The sequence below is a fragment of the Lissotriton helveticus genome, chromosome 10 (assembly GCF_964261635.1).
Source record: "Lissotriton helveticus chromosome 10, aLisHel1.1, whole genome shotgun sequence".
NCBI lineage: Eukaryota > Metazoa > Chordata > Amphibia > Caudata > Salamandridae > Lissotriton > Lissotriton helveticus.
In genome coordinates, this window is record NC_136071.1 from 1,187,369,359 (window position 1) to 1,187,392,032 (window position 22,674).

Sequence of the window (22,674 nt, forward strand, 5' to 3'; positions counted from 1 at the left end):
TTACCATAGTCATACTGGCTCCTGTGTCTCTCAGAGCCTCCCCTCTTTGGCCATTGATGGTGACCCATTGCCCATACTTTACAGTATTTGAGGGCACCTGGATCTTAGGAACCATCTCCCGATCTCCCAGGGACACTAAGGTGACACCCGCCCACTCACCCCCCTTATTTAAGGGCAACTCCTCCCCGAGCACTACACTAGCTACTCCTGGGGCTCTTCCTCCAGTGGGAGGGGGTGGTCTCTTTTGGCACTTGACATCTCCCTTATAATGTCCAACACCACCACACTCAAAGCAGTGGACAACCCTTGGCTGCTGACTTTGGCCAGGATGAGGGTTTCTGGGCGGGTTAGCCTTAGGGGTGAATCCTGTTCCCTTACTCCGGAAAATATTTTGGGGACCTTTAGATAACTCCAGCTTTTTATCTCCCCCCTCCTTCTTCTGGGGGGCACCCTGTCCGGCCCTTTGGGAATCCCCTACAGTCCCCTTTGAGGACACCCGGGTACTTGCCCAGATGTCCGCCTCCTCTGCAAGCTTTCTGGGGTTGGTCAGCTTGCTGTCCACCAGGTGTTGACGCAGCTCGGGAAAACATTTCTCGATTAGGTGCTCTTTGAGAAATAGGTCGTACAACCCCTCATAGTCCCTCACCTCGCTGCCTTGTATCCAACCCTCTAGGGCCTTCCTTGCATAGTCCAGGAAATCCACCCAATTGTGTGTGCCTAATTTGTGACTTCCCCTGAACTTTTGCCTGTACTTCTCTGGGGTCAGTCCAAACTTTTTGATCAGCGCCACTTTCATGGTGGGGTAGTGGGTCTGCTCATCCTGCTCTAGGGCCAATAGTGTATCCCGTCCAGTAGGAGGCATGTATTTGTATAAACCACCCCCCCAGTGTTTTTCCTGGATCCCATGGGCTCTTAAGGAGACCTCATAGGCAGCCAGACACTTGGCGATGTCATCCCCTGAGCTGTAGCTGGCAACTATATCTTTAGGTAGGTAGGGTCTGGATTCCCTGGTCAGTTATTTTGTTTCGCTGCCACCATTTGGAGAATTAGAGGGTCCTATCTGTAGGGCCTTGAGTTCTAGCTCCCTCAGTTTCAACTCGTGAGCCATCCTCTGTTCCTCTTTCTCCTTTTCCATCTTGGCTAACTCCCACTTCAGCTGTCTCTTTTCCCTCCTGTCCACTAGTTCAGCTTCGGTTAAGCTTCTTCCGGAGACACTGCTGCCCTCCCTTGAAAGGGTCCTAGGTCCTGGTAGTAGGTTCCCCATCTCAAGTGGAAACAATCCTTTTACCTCTATGACTGTGTCCCGGTCCGTCTCCTCTTCCTCCTCCTTTCCCTCTCCATGTGCTGCCACCCAAGCCCTCAAACTGGTCTGGAGTTCCCCCTTCTTAGCACCACGCTTAAAAAAACACTCCCATCTTCTGGCAAAAGTCTCTAAGCTGGGCTGTAGTATAGGTCTCCAGTTTCTCCAGAGCAAATTCCATTTTGCTTATGAGAGATATAGGGACAACCACTCGGGAACAATTGGTTCTAAAGGGACAATTCGAAGCTACCTCCACCCACCACCAGGAGTAAATTAGGAAGTCCGCCAGGAGAAAACTCCAGGTGTAGGCCTATGGAGTACGCTTTGTTACTTCAGCGTAGACGCAAACACAGTTTGAATCCCACCACTAGACACCAATTATGTTGGACTTGGGATCTCCAAGTCACCTAGGGTAGCTTGGCACTAAGTGGGAAGGCCTAACTCCAGGGTACATGTTTTAAGTCTGCGTCACACCCTTCAGTAACATAACATCCATCCACTCCAAAAATAAGGATGCTACACCAAAGTTAGAAAAATACGGTTCGCTTTATGAAAAGAATTCTCTATTTCTCTGTGGTTACTTAGCAGTTTTTAGTTACAGCACATGAATTCGTTTTGCATCGAATACATTAGCAACTAGACAGTTTTATAAAAGAAAAATCATTACTGGCATTTCCTAGTGTTCCTTCACCCTGAAAGAAGAGTTGTCTATCAACTCCTGCACCTTAAACAGATAAAATATGCATCATAAATTTTAGAAGTTAGCAAGCATAGATATCTCCTATATTCAGATTGGGCTATACATTCAATTTTGTTGGTAGTGACCCAGCATGAGGTAGCACAGTCCTTACATATAAATTGCTTCAGTAAACTGCCTGCTCAGTTCTACACATGACACTCCTAATAACTTCAGTAAGATGCCTGCTCAGTTCTACACATGACACTCCTAATAACTTCAGTAAGATGCCTAGGTAAGTGTCTCGATGGAGTTCACATTTTCTGATGGGGAATTAGCAATTTTTACCCCTACTTCACTTCCTCTCTTCGTTAAAATACTGTCTAAAGTTTACCCCCAGACTTGCTCACAGTCGATCTCAGCGCTCTTCTCTTTACTCTGTTCCACGCCGGTAGCCGGTGATGACTCAGGCTCTCCTTTACGAAGCTCTGTCAGGCACCCGCAGCACTCGCTCAGACTCGGCGCTTCCTCCCCACAGCCTTACCGGGAGTTTCGCTTCAGTCCGGTCCCACAGCTCCGCTTTTTCCACTCACCCCAGCGACGTCGTTCTGAAGAGCCCTCTGACCTGGCGCTGTCAGCTCTGAGTGGCTGTCGATGACGGAATCACCCGGCACTTCCTCCTTCCGAGTTGAAGGCCGACACTGCCGCCCGGTGCACTCCTCGGAGACCCGCACCACTGGGCCTGCGCAGTAATCGACACCGCTGCACTGCTTCCGGCGCTCTCACACAGGCTGCTGGGCCTGCGCAGTAATAATCCACATTTGTAAAGCGCACAATCACCCGTAAGGGTCTCTAGGCGCTGGGGGCCGTCGGGAAGATTAAGCAAGCTATTGCCCAGAGTCACATGGTGCTGGGCTAATCTGACGCTAATCTGACGCCGGTGCCAGGGATCGAGCCGGGGATCGAACCGTGATCCCCAGATTCCGGAGTTAGTCGCCCTAGCCGCGGCGCCACACCTCTTCCCTAATCGACGCCGATGCACTACTCCTTCCTCGCTGTCTCCTCACGCCGGCGGTTCCGCCTCCCACGTCCAGCTTCCTCTGACGCTGCTCCGCCCTCTGTCATTACACAGAGGGTATCTGCGCCGGATAGGGCGCCTTCACCCCACAGGGATGTCTGCTGGCCTCACCAGATCCACGCGCAGTGCGACCTTGATGAAGGGATCGGCTAGCTTCTCACAAGTAACGTGGGAGGTGAGTTAAGCTCCGCAGTGTCTAGTAGGGATCCTTCAAAGTTAGGTTTCTTCACCCTTTCAATAGCGACTCGACACAGAGTCCCCAGGGCCTTTGGAATATCTCGGGGGTTGTTTAGGAAATTTAGGTGTGGACTACCATGGCAGGGTTTGGTCAACACCGGTGGGGACAGGTCAGTACTGGAGATCGGCCGGCCCACAGGTCAATTCCACTCGTAGTAAGCGCTATCCTCCTCCTCAGAGTCGCCTCCCTCCTCACCAGTGCCACCCTGTGCATTCACTGGTCACCTCTAAAATGGCTGCCTTGCATTCCACCTTATATAGGCTGACCTCAAGGGGTCCAGCAGGGTCCAGAAGGTTCTGGAAGGTCCCTATTCTACCCTATGGGTCTTTCTCCTAAGGTGGCAGTTATGGCAGTTAATTGCCACCATTTTGTGTATCTCGCACTTTCTAGTCAGAAAAGGCACCTAGGCCTCAGGAAAAAGGACTATGAGGGCAAAAAGAGCATCTAACCCCTTGGTCAATACCTTAAAAAAAAAATCCAGTGGACATGAAAGATAAAAAGGTTTGAGGGGCAAAAAGGGGACAAAATAAATAATTAATCAGGAGGGACTACCCAAAGGGCAGACAGGTCTAACACCATGTTGTTAATTCAATCCACTATATGGGACTTCCTAATTATTTTGATCTTTCTTTGGTAAATGCCTGAGGATGCTTAGTGAGTTTGTCTGCACAAGTATACGTGGTTCTCAACTTATGTTCTAACTTTATACAGACTGCTGTCTCTGCCTTTAGAGACTAAGAGAATTAGGGAGACATGGCTTTGAGGTGTGGTGATCTAATGTCTGGGTAATGCTTCCTCAAAATCCTTCAGAGCAAGAATAATATATCTGTGAGTGGGAGGGAGGGAAGGAGTAAAATGTGAAGTAAAGGACTGTAGAGACACCTTTCTCCACGTCTGACCTTTCTAGGTGACACTGTATTGAGGTCCAAGGATTCTCCCACATGGAGCGGAAAATTGTTAGAGAAATGGTCTGTCCAGATCTGAGTCGTGGGGGATTCGACCTATAGGTTAGGAGAGCTTCTGAATATGAAATCCAGTGTGTGCCCTGCTATGTCTGTTGGGACTTCTAGTTTTCAATAGAGGCCAAATGAAATGACACTGTTGCTGAGGTTTATAAAGTTCACTTGTGTTTGAGAAATTGTAAAACATTGGCAAAAATACAAAGTTTGCCTCTGCACATTTCTTCTGTGTCTAAACATATTATACTTTTATGGTTATAGTAATATATTTATCTATTTAAGGGAATGAATGTTTATGACATAAACGGTATTTAGAAAAATAAAGAGAGCTGTGCATTGAGCTATTGGGTTTGAAGAACAGGGAGAGGAGTCATTTCAAGATTGTGTGCATGCTGCAGTGGGGGGGCCTAGATGTTTTTGAGGCTTATGTAAGATCAGGAGATTAGATTGAACTGTGATAGTCATAATGTAGTAGAAGGGGCAGAAGTTCCAATCCAGTAGCACCAGTGGAAATACAGTATGGAGACTTTTTCCAAGCAGTGGCCTACAGATGCATAGCTAGCCATAGGACAGGTCATAATAACTAGACCGTGTCACATTCCATTCATCTCTCTCATATTTCCCTGCTTGAAAGCATCTTTTTTAATACTGAACAATGTTCTTTCATTGCAGATATGCCAAACTGCCTAACATGCCCTGAAGACCAGTGGTCCAATCAGAAGAGAAATTCCTGCATTCCAAGAGTGGTGGAGTTCCTGTCCTATGAGGATCAGCTGGGAATTACCTTAACCTCCATTACAAGTTTGTTCTCCCTCCTCACTGCTGGAGTGCTAGGAATCTTTATTAAATACAGCAACACACCTCTGGTTAGAGCCAATAATCGTGATCTCAGCTACATCCTCCTCCTCTCCCTCATGCTGTGCTTCCTTTGCTGTTTTTTGTTTATTGGACGCCCTTCAAAGACTTCCTGTCTCCTCCGTCAAACTGCCTTTGGGATCATTTTCACTATTGCTGTTTCTTCAGTTTTAGCAAAAACTTTCACAGTTATCATTGCCTTCAATGCTACAAAGCCGGGCAGTAAACTCATAAAGTGGGTGGGCCCTCGAATGTCCATCTTTGTGATATTTCTCTGCTCACTGGGGGAGGTGCTGATCTGCATCGTGTGGCTCCTTCTCTCTGCTCCATTTCCAGACACTGACACTAAATCAGAAACCGGGAAGATGATCCTACAGTGTAACGAAGGTTCTGTTGCTGCGTTCTTTGCTGTGGTTGGTTATGTGGGATTCTTGGCTCTTCTTAGCTTTGTTGTTGCTTCAATAGCTAGAAAGTTACCGGCTACTTTCAACGAGGCCCAGTTTATCACCTTCAGCATGCTGGTGTTCTGCAGCGTCTGGGTCTCCTTCATCCCAGCGTACCTGAGCACCAAAGGTAGGTACATGGTGGCTGTGGAGATCTTCACCATCCTTACTTCCAGCTCTGGACTGCTAAGCTGTATCTTCATCCCTAAAGTCTACATCATCCTCCTTAGGCCTGAGCTGAACACCAAGGACTATCTAATGGGAAAACAAGTAAACACCTGAGACTTATAGCACAATACTAAGTGGCAATTATTGACCTGCAACAATACCAAGTGCAGAATATTGGATAGCACGGTTTCTTCAATGTAGGTGTATGTAACTGTGTGTTTACATTTACTATTCTTAACTTCACATCTCTGTATCTTGACAACATGTATATCATCAAGGCACATCGGTGTAGAGTTAAAAATATTAAGGCGGCTTATTTAATTTGGTTTTGCTTAGCCCTTTGGCTACGCAAGAGGGCCCAAGGGCAACTCACAGCCGCTGATTAATCAAGCCACACAAGCCACCTTGAGTGGCCCGGAGTGGCTTGATAAATCCAGAGAAAGACAACGCAGTGCAACATTGCACTGTGTTACTCTGCCCTGGGAAGGCATTCCATGGGTGGACCGTGGGTGATCCCACGCATCTGATAGAGTGCGCAGGTCACCCGACTAGTCTTTTACCATACTCACCTTTGCCCATAATCAATAAACACAACTTAGCCAGGTAACCTTCACTCTACTACCAGTGTATTTTATTCATTTAGGACTTTTGACCTCTATACCTTGACTTACCAATCCACGTCACCGGTACCTAAAGTCCTAAGGGATCAAGGTGTTAGAATAATAGGTAGATAAAAATAACATTTGCACTCATATAATAACCACAAACACGGGAAAGGTTTAAACTCTTTATCTAAATTTCTTAAATGTCATGATCCAAGCATTAAATGTTAAACATTTCTCAATATGAAAGATAATGCTTAAAGCGAGAATATGCATAGATTTAATAAGACAGTCTGTACCCATTTGACATGAGGGTGGGTAGAGAGAAGGAAACAATACAATGACGAACCCACATTCAATATTTACCTAGAATGGTGTGAAGACCAACCCTGGCCACGGGTCATTAAAGGACAGAACCCCAAAAGTGCAAGTGCCAGCGAGACAACAGGTGCCGACCAGAAATCAGGACAGGTGCAACCAGATTTGGATCAGGACAGGACCGCCACAGGCTAAGACCGGCACCCACAGTTGGGGAGAGGTGTGGCGCCGCGGCCAGGGCGACTGACGCTGGAATCTGGGGACCACGGTTCGATCCCCGGCTCCGGCGGCAGGTTAGCCCAGCACCATGTGACTCTGGGCAATAGCTCGCTTAATCTTCCCGACGGCCCCCAGCGCCTAGAGACCCTTACGGGTGATTGTGCGCTTTACAAATGTGGACTTTACTTTACAGTTAAAGTTGATACGGCAGCGCTACAACCCTCACTACAGCTAACAGCCAAACCCCGATTGGGCTATCGAATTCTTCGTCAGAGTGTTCCTCCAGCACCCTTGCTCCCAGAACCCCGATTGGGTTATCAAACCTTCTGACAGATTGCTTCGCCAGAACCTCTGCTCTCGATCACCTATTGAGTGCTTTGGGTCAGTGACAGGTCAGCTATTCAAACAAGTCGGAGACAAATTAACTAGCTAAGCCTACTCTAGTTATAACATTTTCTAGGGCAGTGTACCACCCCCCAATGTTTCAAGTGTAAAGATCCCCAATTTTGATTGGACAAAAGAAGAGGAGAGATCATCACACCATATCAAAATGAAACTTTTCCCTTAAGATATTTAAATTAGCGTTCCCGCCCATCAATTTTATTTTCCCATGCATCTTTATTCCACCCAACGATGGATGATTTAACAACAAATACAATGTATTAATATTTGTACAGTTGGTCTTCCTCTCGAGAGGTCATAGGGTGACTTTCACGGCGCATCTTGGTTGAGACTGTCCTTTGCACTCATTCAATGCCATGACTGGAGCGTTTCTGATTTCTAATGCGCATGTGTGGTGTGAGTTCCAAAATGGAGTTACAGATACGTCACAGGCCCAAACACGAGCTAATAGCAAAGTAGAAAAGACACAGTTTGAGAACAAAGAATAAAGGAATGCATTGTATACCACTCATCTCTACTCTATTCCCATGACTTTATTTTAACTATTGCATTAGTGATTAGGCAGAACGAACAGCTTAGCAAAAGCAGCGGTGCAAGCTTCTTGCATGTGAGGACACAGAGCAGCCATCTTAGTTTGAGTGCGTAGTAGCAAAACATTCCCTCCAAGCGAAATATACGTCATGTCACGTGAGTGTGACTGACGCATGCACAATAGAAAACCCGCGTAGCAGCGGCCATGTAAATGCAAACGGATTACAGTTAGTAAAACACATAGGCAAGCTTCACTCGGATACCCAATATGTTGTGTAATGCAATTATTAGTTCACAAAACATGTTAGTTAGTACGTTACAAGTTATTAGAGAGGGTTGATTTCGAGCAAGTCGCTTTACATGCGCAACCTTGCTCCATCACATCCACCAGTTTATTCTGAAACATTCCCATATTTACCAATACTGGAAGACCTGGGAATGTGTCAGAATGCTACGTCTTCCCACATGAGGCATAACGAGGAGACATATCTGTATCTCTCCTTGTTACTCCCTCTTTCTATCTGTGCTCCATTCTGAAGCACACATAGAAAGAGGAAAATACCTTGGAATTGTTTTTGTGCAGGAAGGTGTCCCTTTCTGCACAAATACAATCCTGCTTACAATGCAGGCACCCTCACACCATGGTGCAAGGGTGCCTGCGTTGGTGCTAGTCAGCATATTGTGCACCAGAGCTGGGAAATGACAGGAACGCGCCATATAGTGTTAAGTAAGGTGCATTCCTGCACTTTTCCTATCACGCAGTGCAGTACAGAAAGGTGACGCGCTGAGCTGCATGAGATCTTAGTAATATGATCCTAAATCTAAACTTACCAATGTAATTACCTTGACAATACTGCTGTGGATCCCATCCTGACTTGATATTTTTGCAGGCCAATATTCTGCACTCACTTTGTGATAGAAAATCCACTAGAGCCCCACGAAGAACGAGCGCAGAAATGTAATCTTGCACTGGGGTATTGTCACAGTTCCTCATTTACACACAAACAGCTTTGTATTGTACACATCACAATTATACTGCCTTGAACATGTGATCCTTTAGGGAATACTTTATCAGCTTAGTATTCTAGCAATCAAAGCTTTACAGCTGAGAGAGATGATTTTGAAATATTTAAATCTGTGCCTCCTGTTATATTTTTGCCCTAAAACAAAAAATGTGCTTTGCAAAACTGTATTTTCCTGTACTTGTCAAATCTAGGTGCACACTAGAAATAAACTCCACCTTCAATTCTAGAGCGGCCATGATGTGTGTCAAAGTCAAGTTTGTTTGCATAGTTTTAAAACTGCTGCATGCCAATAAAAAAACATGTCTAATACATTTGTTTAAAATGCAAAAATAACGACTCTGAAAACCTTGTACACTGGCCTCTACTAGGGATGTCTACTATATACAATGAACCTCAGTGATATGCCATTTATCCTGCAAGTAAAATACATTTGTGAATAAGTACAAGTGAATGTAGGTGTGAGTGAGTCCAGTGTTAGTCCTATATTGCACCTGTTAACCAGTGGCATTAAATAAACCAGGGCACTAACCAGTCGATTTACCTTGCTAATTCTCCCCCCCCCGCAGCAGATATTTTGTGCCTATCCTTGCTCCCTCAACAAATTAAAGTGCAGGTACCTTGTTCAAACCAAGTGTCTAGCAATCCGATATTGAGTAAGTGAGCTGCTCAAATCGCAAATAAAGTGCAAGTGTCTTCTAGAGTTCAATGGTCTTAATGATGAACCAACCTTATTCTCTTGTTTGCCCCCTAGCAGCAGATTGCTCGTTTACTTGGTCCATTTCTTTGAAGATTGAGAGAGAGAGAAAAACTCTGTTTATTTAGACCTTAGTCTTTAAACAAAATGGAATAAAATTCAAGGTATTATACATAGTCAATTATTGATAAAACAGTGCAAAGCTTTTTAAAATCTTTAAAACGTATAAAAACATTCAATACATTCTAAAAACTAAATCACCTTGGACTTTTAGAATTATGGCTGTTCGTTGTCTTCTGCAGTCCACCATTGCCGTAAAAGATATTACAAGATATTAAAAACCCATTGGACTTGTCCCGCCTAAAATTACTCTTCTACTTTTATTATATACAAGGTAACTGGGGTTCCTCGCTTCACTTCTCTGATCTTTCCCCTGACCATTTGATTTACTTCTTTCAGGTAGTAACCCAAATCCATAGCTATTTCTAGGTATTCCATTCTTAACAATAACTTAATTGCTTGGGCTCTCAATCTTGTGTCATATTTTATGAATATAGATCGCAGACTTGAAGTTTGGCTTTAGAATGTTTACCCCTGTGCAGGCTGGGGGAAATGAAGTGCCATTTAACCAAGTGATTACCGCTTGCCTGCAAGAATTCATTTTTTCTTTAAAAAAAAATTATAATATTTTATTTGGAGGGAGAAAAAAACCATCATAAAAAAAATATATTGCCATTTTTGGCCATCAATTTTCAGAAAATGTCATATATATACATCCCGTAAAACATACAAATAGTTTGATAATTTTTGAGTTTTTAAATTTGCTGATGGTGATCTGCCTGGACTTGAAGTGAGTCCCTGCCATTATTCCGTATGTCTTTTGTAGATCTATTAATGAGGACATTTAATTGGTTGAATACAGATCCCCTAACTTTGTAATACCCCTTTCTTCCCATTGCCTGCCCAGACTGTCGCACATTGTTTCAGGGAAGAATGATTTTTCAGGCTTATTAATATTAGTTTCAAGTGTATTTTCCTTTGAGCCTTTGGCACTGGGCACACACAAAAGATATGCACTAGCGACTCTTGCTTGTATCCACAGAGTCAACATTTTCGATTTTGCGACTGATCTTTCCAAGTGGAGATAAGGTCTTTAGTTTCAATGAAGCCAAAACCAAATAACATAAACTGATGCTGTAGGGCACGAGAAAAGTGCTCTGAGAGATAGTCCTAAGGTTGCAAGCTGTTGTATGAGTTGATCACTACCTAGGGGTGTCGTCTTCGTGCAAGAGTAGTTTTATCTGTTAAATGAGACAAGATCCAAGTTGAAGCATTTATTGTTCAATAAAATGCAGATGTTCCCATGCTCAATCCCCAGGCGTCTTGCATACCTAAATCCTTAATGGTCTGGTTTAGATGGTATCCCCAGGAGCCTTTTAAGTTGCTATGTTGTTACTCCTCAATTTCCACCCAGCATAAGTTGTTGATGGAGTCGCCCTCGGAGGCATGCAGCCTTAAGCACTGATTGATATAAGCACTCCTGCATTGAAATGCTTGGTTTTCCAAGCCAAACTCTATGTGTACATGGGCCGGTAAGGCTGATTTTGGGATGTGAAACATGGTTTTCTATACTTTCGTTTGGCTGTTATTGAGAGTGATTTTCACAACCCGCATGATCTCCGTACCATGGATCACCGTTGGTGTTAACTGATAGAGAATTACCGTGAGCAAATGCTGAATGGATAGCTTAGCTTCTTCTTTAATAATTTAACCCATTCGCTGCTGCCGTCGGCCGTTGGACGTCATGCGAGCTACCTCCCTGGTGCTGCACACGTCCAACGGCCAACACTGCCCCAGGAAAACCGCCGCGGTTAAGGCGTTAAACGCCCACGTTAACGACAGTGCTTGGGCCTGAATAGCGGCTAGATGATGTTTGAAAACCATTTGATGTTCCATGTTAAATCCTAAGTAGTTATAAGTGGTTGCTAAATCAACCTTTTTCCCTCCCATAACCAGGATGATGCATTAAATTTGGAATCTGCCAACCAAACCACTTTAGTTTTATTCAAGTTAAGCTCTAGCTCTTGCTCATCCATGTACCTTTTTAGGGCATTCATATTGTATTGCAGACCTATTGGAGTTTGACTTAATAGGACAATATCGTCCGCATATTGGAGGCATCCTAGTTGCTCTTGAGCCAAGAATGGCGGGTGGGTGTTGGCCTGTGGGAAGGCGCCTATAAGACCTGCAAGATATAGGTGAAACAGACTTGGAGCCAAGAAGCATCCCTGTTTAAGGCCGTTCTTTGTATCAATTTTGTTAGTAACTCAGCTGCCATTTCCAATTTTGTCTGCACCCAGGTTCCTGTATGTAGTTCTATAATTGTCCACTTTAGGCTTCTTAGAATGCCCTATTTTTCCAATTTTGACCATAAGCGTCCTTGAGGAACTAAAAAAAAAAACGCTTATTAAGGCAATAAGCCTTTGTGTTAGATACAATATGGATTATTAATTGTATTATTATATATGTTGGTAAGGTTGGGTTTCTACTCTTGTAGATAGATTTGAAGTTGTTGCGTTTCCAAGAATTTTGATTTCAGCTGGTACAATGCAGCTCATTAAAAACTGTGCAAAATAATGGTTTCCTGAAGTTACGTCAACTTTGTATAGTGCACTAGGGATTCTGTTTGGGCCTGCTATCTTCTGGTTTCAATTTCTTTTGAATTTTCATCAGTCTTTCTGTATCCACTACTGAAGTCTCAGTTTCGTGATGGTAATCTGTGTAACCCTTCTGCTTGTCGTCACTCACTTGGTCGACGTATCTTCCGGTGGCTGGACATACCTTTCTTTTGGTTTTGCGAGCAGACTCTCCCCCACGCTGTCTATCTCTGAATGCTGCATACATGGCACACGCATGGGCTTACCATGAGACTGCATCAATCCCTGAATTGTGTTGTCTGGCTTTTCCAGTTGACGACCCATTCATCTCAGGGCCGGCTTTAGGGCAGTGCAACTGGTGCAGCCGCACTGGGCGCTGACCTGTGGAGGGGGTGCTGAATTCAGGGGTGGGGGAACTGTGTTTAGCAATAACTTATGATTGGAGAGATGAGGGGCACTTTTGCCTGGTGGTAATGAGATGATCCGAGGAGGTGGTCATGGTGTGTGGGGCGGCACAAATGATTGTCGCACCGGGTGCCACAAGCGCTAAAGCCGGCACTGACTCATCTGCCGCCGGAATGTTTTACTGCTCGGCTGTTTACTGGACAGGAGCAGCTTGTTCCACAGATCCTCACATTATCTTATTGTTTCTCACCAACAGTAAATTGCATTCTCAAATTTCGTACTGTGCTTTTGTCTGGTCTCTCCTTGGTTTAAATGCTTTGTCACTTTATTTGTTTCTCTTATAATTTGAGATTTTTGATTATATAGCTCCCTGATATACTAGACTTGTCTTCCTGGACCTCCATTTTTGTTGGCTTTTTTGGGGTTGTTTTTTGGCTGCAAATTTTGTCAATAGTGTATCACTTAGAATTGCCAAGGTCTTTTCCTCGCTCACCTCCTTCTGTTTTTGCTTTATCCTGACTTTTAGATTCTATTTTCATGACCTCGAGAGTTCAGGCACAGTGATAAACCTCTGCCATCAGCTTCTCAAGAGGCCGGGCCATGCATTTTAAACTTTTTAAATTATACGTTTTCTGGGGAGGCGATTAAAACTTGTATTGGACACAGCTGTTTGATCTTACACACTTTTCAGATAGATTGGGGAATATGGTCTCTTTCTGTGCAAGGGAGAATTTGAAACTGACACACCTGTGGCAAGGCGGATTTGCTTATTGACATATGATCTATTGTTGAGCTTTTTCTACCGCTTAAGTAGGTGATTGATGCTGGTAAATCCTCTTTTATATTTCCGCTCCGAAGTCTTAGACCTGGGGGCATATTATCAAGGGCATTATCTCCGCTTTTTTTGGCTTTAAAAAACAAAAAAGCAGAGATAAAGTTTTCGCCCTATTAACAAGGCAGTGCTAACATGCATTAGCACATGTTAGCAGCCTTGTTATTGACGGCTCGCTTTGTATCTCTAATGAGATGCAAAGTGGGCGTCACTGTGCAGACAACCTTGCAAATTTCCCTGATGTGCACATCGCAATATTTACAAGGCTGCCCCAGCATTTAAGCAGACCTTAGTTTTTAAAGAAAACCGCTGTTTTCGCCAAAAACTAACGTCTGCTAAAATGCAGACTTACCTATCCCTAACATTGGGGTAGGATTATGCTGATATGACCACAGTGTCGTATCAGCAAGGTTATCGCCGTTTTGCAGGGAACATCGCTGGAAGACCAGCGATGATCCCTGCAAAACGGCGATTTCCCCGCTATCTTTGGAATTTTTATCACCCTGGAGAAACGCATTGTTAATAACGTGCTAACAGGGTGATACATTCCTAGGATAGTCCCTTAATATTATGCCCCCTAGTTTTTCCAGCTGCCTTCTGAATTTGCTTACACCTTGGAGAGTGCCCCTTTTTGTACTTAGATTACTTAGGTCTGTATTGAAATCACCGGAGATAATAAAGATTGCTTGCTTGTATTGTATCTGTAATGTTTTAAATATATTTCTTTTTTTTTGGTCAAAATCTCTTTATTGAAATGTATTTATGGTTTACAAACATTTTGCAAACACCATAGTACGTTCAGTCATTTTTCAGGGGATCAAAATCCATGCGGAGGTTAGCAATAGTATTGGTAAAGTTTTGTAACAAGAGACGGATTTCCTTGTGAGCATCTCTGAGAAGCCATGTTCTACAATATACAAATGTTTACATATATAGTGGAGCATACCACCCAGTAATATGTAAGAAAAAAGGAAGAAAAAGAAAAGAAGAAAAACCCAACCATACCCAGGTAAACACATAAGCCTAATATTTCATATTTAGCCTAGTTTGAAATATTTTGAGCAAAGCTTGCATGTGTTCCCCTTTTTTTTTTTGCTTTGCTGGGATGAATGTATACATTTATAAAGAGCACTACTATAGGCATGAGACATGCCTTCTTGGGTTCTAGCTTAATTGCTAATATCCAGGTTACTCCGAGATCCATTTGTTCTATGGCCCAGTTGAATTTTGTCGCTCAGAACATGGGAGGTCCCCACTTGGAATTGTGAAAACTTTGTCTTCAGTACATGATACTCCACATAGCTTACAATTTGTGTTGGTTCTGAACACAACGTTTGCTGAATCAGGAAAATGTAAGTATTCTGGAGAAATTACCTCGTTCCCTCTCCTTGTAACAGATTCTTCAGTCCGGGTGTACTCCATGAGCAGTTGTTTATGCTATCTGACTCAGTTTCAGAGCTTTTGTTCTTCTTGTCAGGACTGGGTGATGACTTGACTGTTGTGAAGCCAAGGTCTGGCCTGGGTTGTAAGGGCAGCGGAGTCATAATACACCTGCTGGACCTGTCCCTGGTGGTAATTGTGAAACCTTCACAATTTTTAGGTTTTCTAAAGTTATCAGATTCATTCCTGCCCTGCCAGTCCCCTTAGGACTGAACTACCTCTTGCTTTAACCCCTTCGCTGCTAGGCCTTTTCCCCTCCTGTGCTAATCCTTTTTTGGCTATTTGGCATAGTGCGTGCTTAGGCCCCTTTAACTTTTTGACTACAAAAGGTATCCTCGCCAATTCTGCGTCCTCTTCTTCCAACATCATGGGGATTCTAAAGGTACCCAGGGTCTGTGGATTCCCTTGGAGGGGTCCCAGAAATTAAGCAAAATACAGTAAAAATTTAGTTTTTTCAGAAAAATGGGAAAATGGGCTGCAAATGCAAGCCTCTGGGTTTTTCCCTGCAAATGTTATCAAAAAAAGGTTTGTGGGGCTGAAATCACAATTTTCCAAGATTTTAGGGAATGACAGTCTTTTGTCAGAGAACCAACATTTTTCACACAGTTTTGGCATTTTTCTGGGACATAGCCTATTTTTGCTATTTTTAGTGCTTTCAACCTCCTTCCAGTTAATGGTAAAAAGGAGTATGAAAGCAATAATGGATCCTGGAAAGCTATACATTTTAGAAACATAGACAAAATTCTGAATTCAGAAAGGGGTTCATTTGCCTAAATCCATGAAGGTTTCTTTATAGAAACTAACAGTTAACTATTGAAAAAATTGAAAAAAACTGTCTTTTATCTCAACTTTTTCACCTGTAACTTCTTGTAATTATGTCAGCTCATTGAAAGCAATATACCGTTAGATTTGTAGCACCTTCCTGGTTGTACGGATATATAGGACTTTTAGGTTCACCAAGAACCTGACGAACCCAGAGCCAAAAACTGAGCAGCAACTTGCAATGGTATTTTATTATGTACCAGGTATAGAGCAATTATTCTGGGAAAATGTATACATGGAAAAATGGGTATATAAGACACCTATGTATTTCTGAATTGGGTACAAATTATAGAGTTTAGAAACAGTATATATTTGCACATTTTAAAAATTGGGAATACTCATAATAGCATGAGAATTATTAGTAATTTTTCAAAATGACTTTTATTTTTACACAATGTCTTTCATTTGGAAGGGAGAAATGCATGAAAACTCAATAGGTAATAATAGCTGATTTTCAAATCTGAATCACCTAAGTCTCCCGACAAAAACGGTACCACACTTGTGTGGGTCGGCCTTGTGCCCGCGACAGGAAACATCCCAAAATGCAACCTGGTCACACCTCAATTTCGCAGTGAAAAATGACCCTTTTTTTGGCAAAGTCCCTAGCTGTAGTTTTTTAACCCTTGCTCTGCCGGCACCTAGGGAAACCTAGCAAACCTATAAATTTTTTTAAAGTAGACACGCTGGGAAATCCATGATGGGGTGACTTGACTGCCTCCCACCAGGTTCTGTTACCCAGAATCCCTTGCAAACCTAAAAAAGTGTACAAAAAACACAATTTTTCCTAAATTTATGTGATGGAAAGTTCTGGAATCTGCGTGGATTCACAAATTTCTACCCACCCCACATTCCCCAAAGTCTTCAGAGAAAAATGGTACCACACTTGTGTGGGTCGGCCTAGTGCCTGTGACTGGAAACGGCGCAAAACGCAACGTGGTCACACCTCAATTGCGCAGTGACAAATGACCCTTTTTTGGCAAGGTGCCTATGTGCAGTTTTTTAACCCTAGCTCTGCCGGCACCTAGGGAAACCTGGAAAACATATACATTTTTGAAAACTAAACCCCCAGGGAAATCCAGGATGGGGTGACTTGACTGCCTCCCACCAGGTTCTGTTACCCAGAATCCCTTGCAAACCTAAAAAATGGACAAAAAAAACACATTTTCTCCACATTTCTGTGGTGGAAAGTTTTAAAATCTGCGTGGGTCCACAAATTTCCTTCCACCCTGCGTTTCCCAAAGTCTTCCAAGAAAAATGGTACCCCACTTGTGTGGGTCGGCCTAGTGCCTGCGACAGGAAATGGCACCAAACGCAACGTGGTCACACCTCAAATTCGCAGTGAAAAATTACCCTTTTTTAGCAAAGTGCCGAGCTGCAGTTTTTTAACCCTAGCTCTGCCAGCACCTAGGGAAACCTAGCAAACCTATACATTTTGTAAAACTAGACACCCACGGGGAATCGAGAATGGGGTGACTTGACTGCCTCCCACCCGGTTCTGTTACCCAGAATCCCTTCCAAACCTAACAAATAGACAAAATAACAAATTTTCTCCACATTTCTGTGGTGGAAATTTCCGGAATCCGTGTGGATCCACAAATTATTTCTTTCCACCCTGCGTTCCCCAAAGTCTTCTGGGAAAAATGGTACCCCACTTGTGTGGGTCGGCCTAGTGCCTGCGACAGGAAATAGCGCAAAATGCAACGTGGTCACACCTCAATTTCGCAGTGAAAAATTATGGTTTTTTGGTCAAGTGCCTAGCTGTAGTTTTTGAACCCTAGCTCTGCCGGCACCTAGGGCAACCTAGCAAACCTATACATTTCTGAAAATTAAACACCCGGGGGCTTCCAAGGAGGCATGGCTTGCGTGGATTCCCCAACGTTCCCTTACCCAGAATCCCCTGCAAACCTCAATTGTTGCTAAAAGAAATCTGTTTTTTCACACATTTTCATGTGGTAAAGCGTGGCATCACTGGGCTCACACAAATGTCCTACCACCCAGAGTTCCCCAGGTCTCCCGATAAAAATGGTGCCTCACTTGTGTGGGAGGCCCAAGTAGCCGCGACAGGCAAAGGCCCAAAACGTAGTGTGGCGACTTCAAGCCCAGCACAAAGGGGGTAGCTTGGCACAAGTGGCAAGGCGAGTGAAGGCTGTAGTGTTAAGCCGGATTTGACCCAATAATAACCCCCTGTGCAGCCACACCAAAAAGAAGGACACCACACCACTGCTGTAGAAAAATACGATTCCTTTATGTAAAAATTCTCTGTAAATAGGGATGATTGGGATAGCACATATACATTTCTTTTAGTCACACATTTCAGGGCTTCAATTCTGTAATGAGTAGTTCCATAAATAATATCAAGAATAAATAGCATCAATAAATAGAAATATTTTAGGAACATTTCATTTGCATTACGTTTCAATTTGGAAAGATAACTCTTACAGTTTGTGTTGGTTTCAATAACAATGCATACAGGCTTCTCTGGGCACAGAATGCGTTTTGGGACTCTTTAAGGCTCATTCAAGGAGTACGCGCGTGTATCTAAAAAGGCAAGGAAACACAGTGAACATCTCATTTGCACGCGGCTGCCACCGGGATAGGATCTCTGCTTGCCGGTGGAGTCTCTACGTGCCTACGGGCTTTGTCATCGCTTGCACTCAGGCGGCACCAGTTCAAAGTCTTTAGACTGACGAACAGGCTGCCGGCGAGGTCACGCAACTTCCGCGCTTAGGGAAAACAATGCCGGTTCACAGTTCCTTCACAACGCTGCACATTACTGGAAGAAACGGGCCCACCTCACGTTGGCTGTGATCGAAAAGCGATTCAGTCAGGGCACAGCACTCCTCACACCAGCGGCGCGATTCTCAGGGGCTCACCAGACCTCCCTCTGACTTCCACGTTCAGGGTGGTTCCCGCCCACGGCCACAACTTCTGGGTCACTGGGGAGTGGCAGGGACGCTAGTCCCGCCCAACAAGGGTTGGCGCTCCCCGCCCCGGCGCACCATCTCACCTTCAGATCGCGCAGGAAGCGCTCTACGCTGGTGGGGCTCGGAGACGTCCGAGCTCCCCTCTAGAGGCGCTTGTCGCGAAGGGGGCACAGTCGACGATCGCGGTAGCGGCGAACTTGCTCTCGCCACGAGACTCGTGAAGTCTGTCGCAATTCACAACCGGGGGGGCGGGGAGGCACACAATATTGGCCACAGTCTTTGGGGGTGATGAGGCACTCGCTGGGCAGGCGCTCTAGGCGCAAGGTCACCGCTAATGCGGATAACTGGAACGCCAGTCAGGGTCAATGCCAATGACCTTTGCCACTCTACTGCCCGCGCTACCAGCCACCTCAGGGGTCAACAGGGCAGGTGTCAATCTGGTGTCAAGTCTGGAATCTAAAATGAATCTAAAATGGCCGCCAGGGACTGAGCCTTATATAGCCAGTGCCCTGGGGTGCTGGCACGAGCCAGAAGGTTCCAGAACCTTCTCTGGCTGTGACAATGATATGGCCCTTTGGAGGTGTATTTAGGCCACACAGAGCCACCGTACTGTGTTTCTAGAGCAGCCATTTTGTGTACCTGAGAGGAAATAAAGAAATTCTTGTCAGAAGAGCGCGCTAAACAAAGGGCGCCAAAACCTCCAAAGGTCAAAGTTCATGAAGGCTCCAATGGGAGTCACTCACATGAGGGAAAAGGGTGTCTACCATTTTAGGGCCATATCTTTGGGTTGACAACCCCAGTTTGTAATGCCACCGGTTTCACCATGTCTTGTAAATAGGTGCCACAAACCTGGTGAGCAACTGGGCTTCAAGGAACATCTAACCCCATGAAACAACACATAAAAAGTCCTGGCAGACAAAGAAAAGCGACACATTTTGGGAGGTACAGGGGAACAAAAGAAATCATAATGGTGAGGGGACTCTCAGAAGCAGACAGGTCTAACACCTCCCAAAATGGGTTCTTTGGGAATTCTAGGGGAGGGACAGTCATTCGCTTCTTGGATTGAGGCAATGAGACAAAGAATCACAGCCAACTTCAATGGTCAGAGATGGATAGACTTCAGGCATGTAGTCATGGTTTAGCACATCCTTGCCCGCAGCAGCGCACATCAAAAACCTCTCTTCCAGCTGCACACTGATTTGAAGATAATCACAGTAAATGCGAAGGGGCTGAATAGCCCGGTTAAACGCAAAGCCATCTTGTCTTATTTGGAAAGTGAACGGGTGCTTACAGGAGACACACTAACCAGCAGGAGACTGGCATCATTTAAAGTCCTCGCAAGGTGGTGACACGAACTTTACATGTCACAGAAGGGTAGCACAGCCTGATTCACGTATGTGATAAGCTATCCAAGTACTCAATACTGTTTGTCACAATTCATCCAGTTTATTTAGAACACTTTTCTCCATCTTGATAAGTCACGCCAAAGAAACAGAGTTACATCATTTCTCGCATCTTCAATTGCACAAGAATTGCCCATCCGGGCTTATTCACTGGCACGTAAACACACTCTGTTGCTCCGCCACAATAAATTCACCCAATGTATTTCGGTCTTTAAAAGACCTTCCTCAGGGGTATCTACGTTGATTAAAAAATATATGTCAGTCCCATAAAAGTAACATTCACTAATCATTCTTGATGTCAAGTACATTGTACATATCCGATATAAACCCATCAATAAAATGCATGATCTTTGCTTCAAACATGTAAAAATTAAAATGTTCAAAAATCCCTTGCACCCAAGATCACCCCACCAAACAATAATTTGCACCCCCCTGGTTGCATATTCAATAAACCTTGTGGTAGACAAAAACAAAATTTCACTTGCTCATGCCCTTTCAAGTAAAACCTCCAATATCGCAAACAGTCACCCCGTTCCCTGGTCGTCCGCCTGAACGCATACAAAAAACACTTAATTCCCCAATAACTACCTGTTGGTGATTGGCGATTATACAAGCAGTCTTCTCGCCCCAGAACTCTGGTGCCATACTAAACGTGGTCTCGCTGCGGCTTATTTTTGGGATTAAACACCTCCTCCTCCAACTGTATTCAATTAATAATGTATGGCTCCCATGTTCCACCCGTCAAGAGTTTCAACAGTGATGATGGACCACCCTCGTTGGTGCCGCTACCAAAAAACTCAATATCCCATAATGCTCTTTTGAACAAATTAACAAACATCCGCAATACATGAAACACATGAATCCCTGATAACAAAATAAATCAGCAGAACGTCCGTAGCCGATGTAGTTAGACCCATATATTTTCGTTGGTATTGATTTGGAGAATTGTTGACATGAAAAACCAGTTCTTCATTATCCACTTGCTTTGTTATTGGAGTGGTAAAAGGGTTGGAACTGATTTAATTTAAAGTCCTGCCAATTCTCCCGACAATACTTCTCCTCTAATGCTACTAAAGCAGGGGGGTTGGGAGGGTGCCACTTTATTTTTCCTTTCAGGAAACAGTGGGATGTAAAATAGCGGAATTGAGGGGATGACTGCTAGCCTACCAAATCCACTTAGTTGATCACACCTTCTCTCTGGCCTCCAACTATGTGCCTAACGTCAATCCCGAGCAGTTCCTTAGCGAGCCACTTTGGAGGTGATGACCTCCCCAGACCAAAGGGTATTAATGGGCGGATGGATGACTTAAACTGAGGGCTTGGTGTCCCTACCACTTCCGGACATTCCCACAGGATATGTCAGGCATTAGACCAGCTACCTCTACAGTGTCACTACCACCCCCTGTATTCTACAGGGGTGTAGTAGTCTCTGGCAACCACTGAACATGACAACCCTGATTCCTCAGGGATTGTGGAAAACAGTACAGTAAATTTCCCTCAGACACTCATGCTTGCTTTCTCTCAGAAAATACACAGGATGGCGATTAGGATGTTTCAATAGGAATTTATTGGTCCAGCGACAGCCTAGTGTAAAATATATGTACTGCAACAATTAGGAGACAGAAGCACACGAAAGAGATTGCTAGTACCAATATAGTAAATAGTAGATGCCATAGTGCTAATAAGATGAACACAAGCAGTTCAGATAAAATCAGGAGCATTTGTATATTCTTAAAAATGCGTGCCCTAAGTCTTTTGCCTACAATGTACCTAGCCTAACCTGGATGTGTAGGTGAATGTGTGCATAGATATGTGTATCTGTATCCAAGAAACCCCAAGGGAAGAACGAGCCCCCCACCTGATGGTTGGGAATGAAGAACCTTGTCTTTGAGTCGATGATGACAACCTGCAAGGGATGTCAGACCACCAAGTGTCGAAGATTGAGCATGCAGGACCCCCGTCTTAGGTTGGAAGGATTTCTCCTCTAATTTGTAGGGGGGAGTAAGGTTCTTTTCAAACTAAAGTGGTCACTCTAGGGTTTTTTCTATAATCAATATGTTTTTAAAACAAACATGGATGTTTTGAAAACAATCATAAATGTTTTGAAAACAATCACCAATGCTTTTCTAAACAAGTGTGATCACTGTTGGCTGTTGGTCAAGGATGAAAAAAAGTGGTGACCTTTATACAGAATAATTCTGCCGTGCCTGGAGACATGTTTATATATGTCAGGTACAGGGATTAAGATAGAAATACTTAGAGCCTGGTGTTGAAGAGACAGGAGCAAGCTACTATGTAAAAGGTCACCCATTTAGAATCGTTATTGTCATGTGGATGGGACAATGTATATAAAAATAGGGTATACATGATGAGAATGTCCTAAAAGACATGGCACCCTCTCCTCAGCAAAAGGTCAACAAGGTCAGCTAGGTAATGATAAAGTTAACACTATTAAAAAGAAATAAAAATCATTTGTAATAAAACATACAAAAAAGCACTTTAAAAGTCTGAGAAAACATTCAAAAGTTCCTCCAAACTTGTATATATTGTGATTATTGCACTAAACACCTTGAAAGCCATGAAGCTAAGTTAGAGCCGAGAAGAAAAATTAAAACAAAGTTAATTTTGACCATCAATTTCAGTAAATGTTTAAAAAGTTGCCAAACGGTTCCCAGCACAGGAG

General features: G+C 44.0%; 1 protein-coding gene across 1 annotated transcript in view; it reads left to right on the plus strand.

The window, feature by feature from the left end:
• The window catches only part of LOC144784203 (vomeronasal type-2 receptor 26-like), a 163,316-nt gene extending 157,485 nt beyond the window's left edge, over positions 1–5,831 (plus strand). The window contains exon 5 of the mRNA XM_078662861.1: positions 4,924–5,831. Within this exon, the coding sequence (XP_078518987.1) occupies positions 4,924–5,831 (908 nt within the window). The remainder of the gene's footprint in view (positions 1–4,923) is intronic.
• Positions 5,832–22,674: the final 16,843 nt, after the last annotated feature.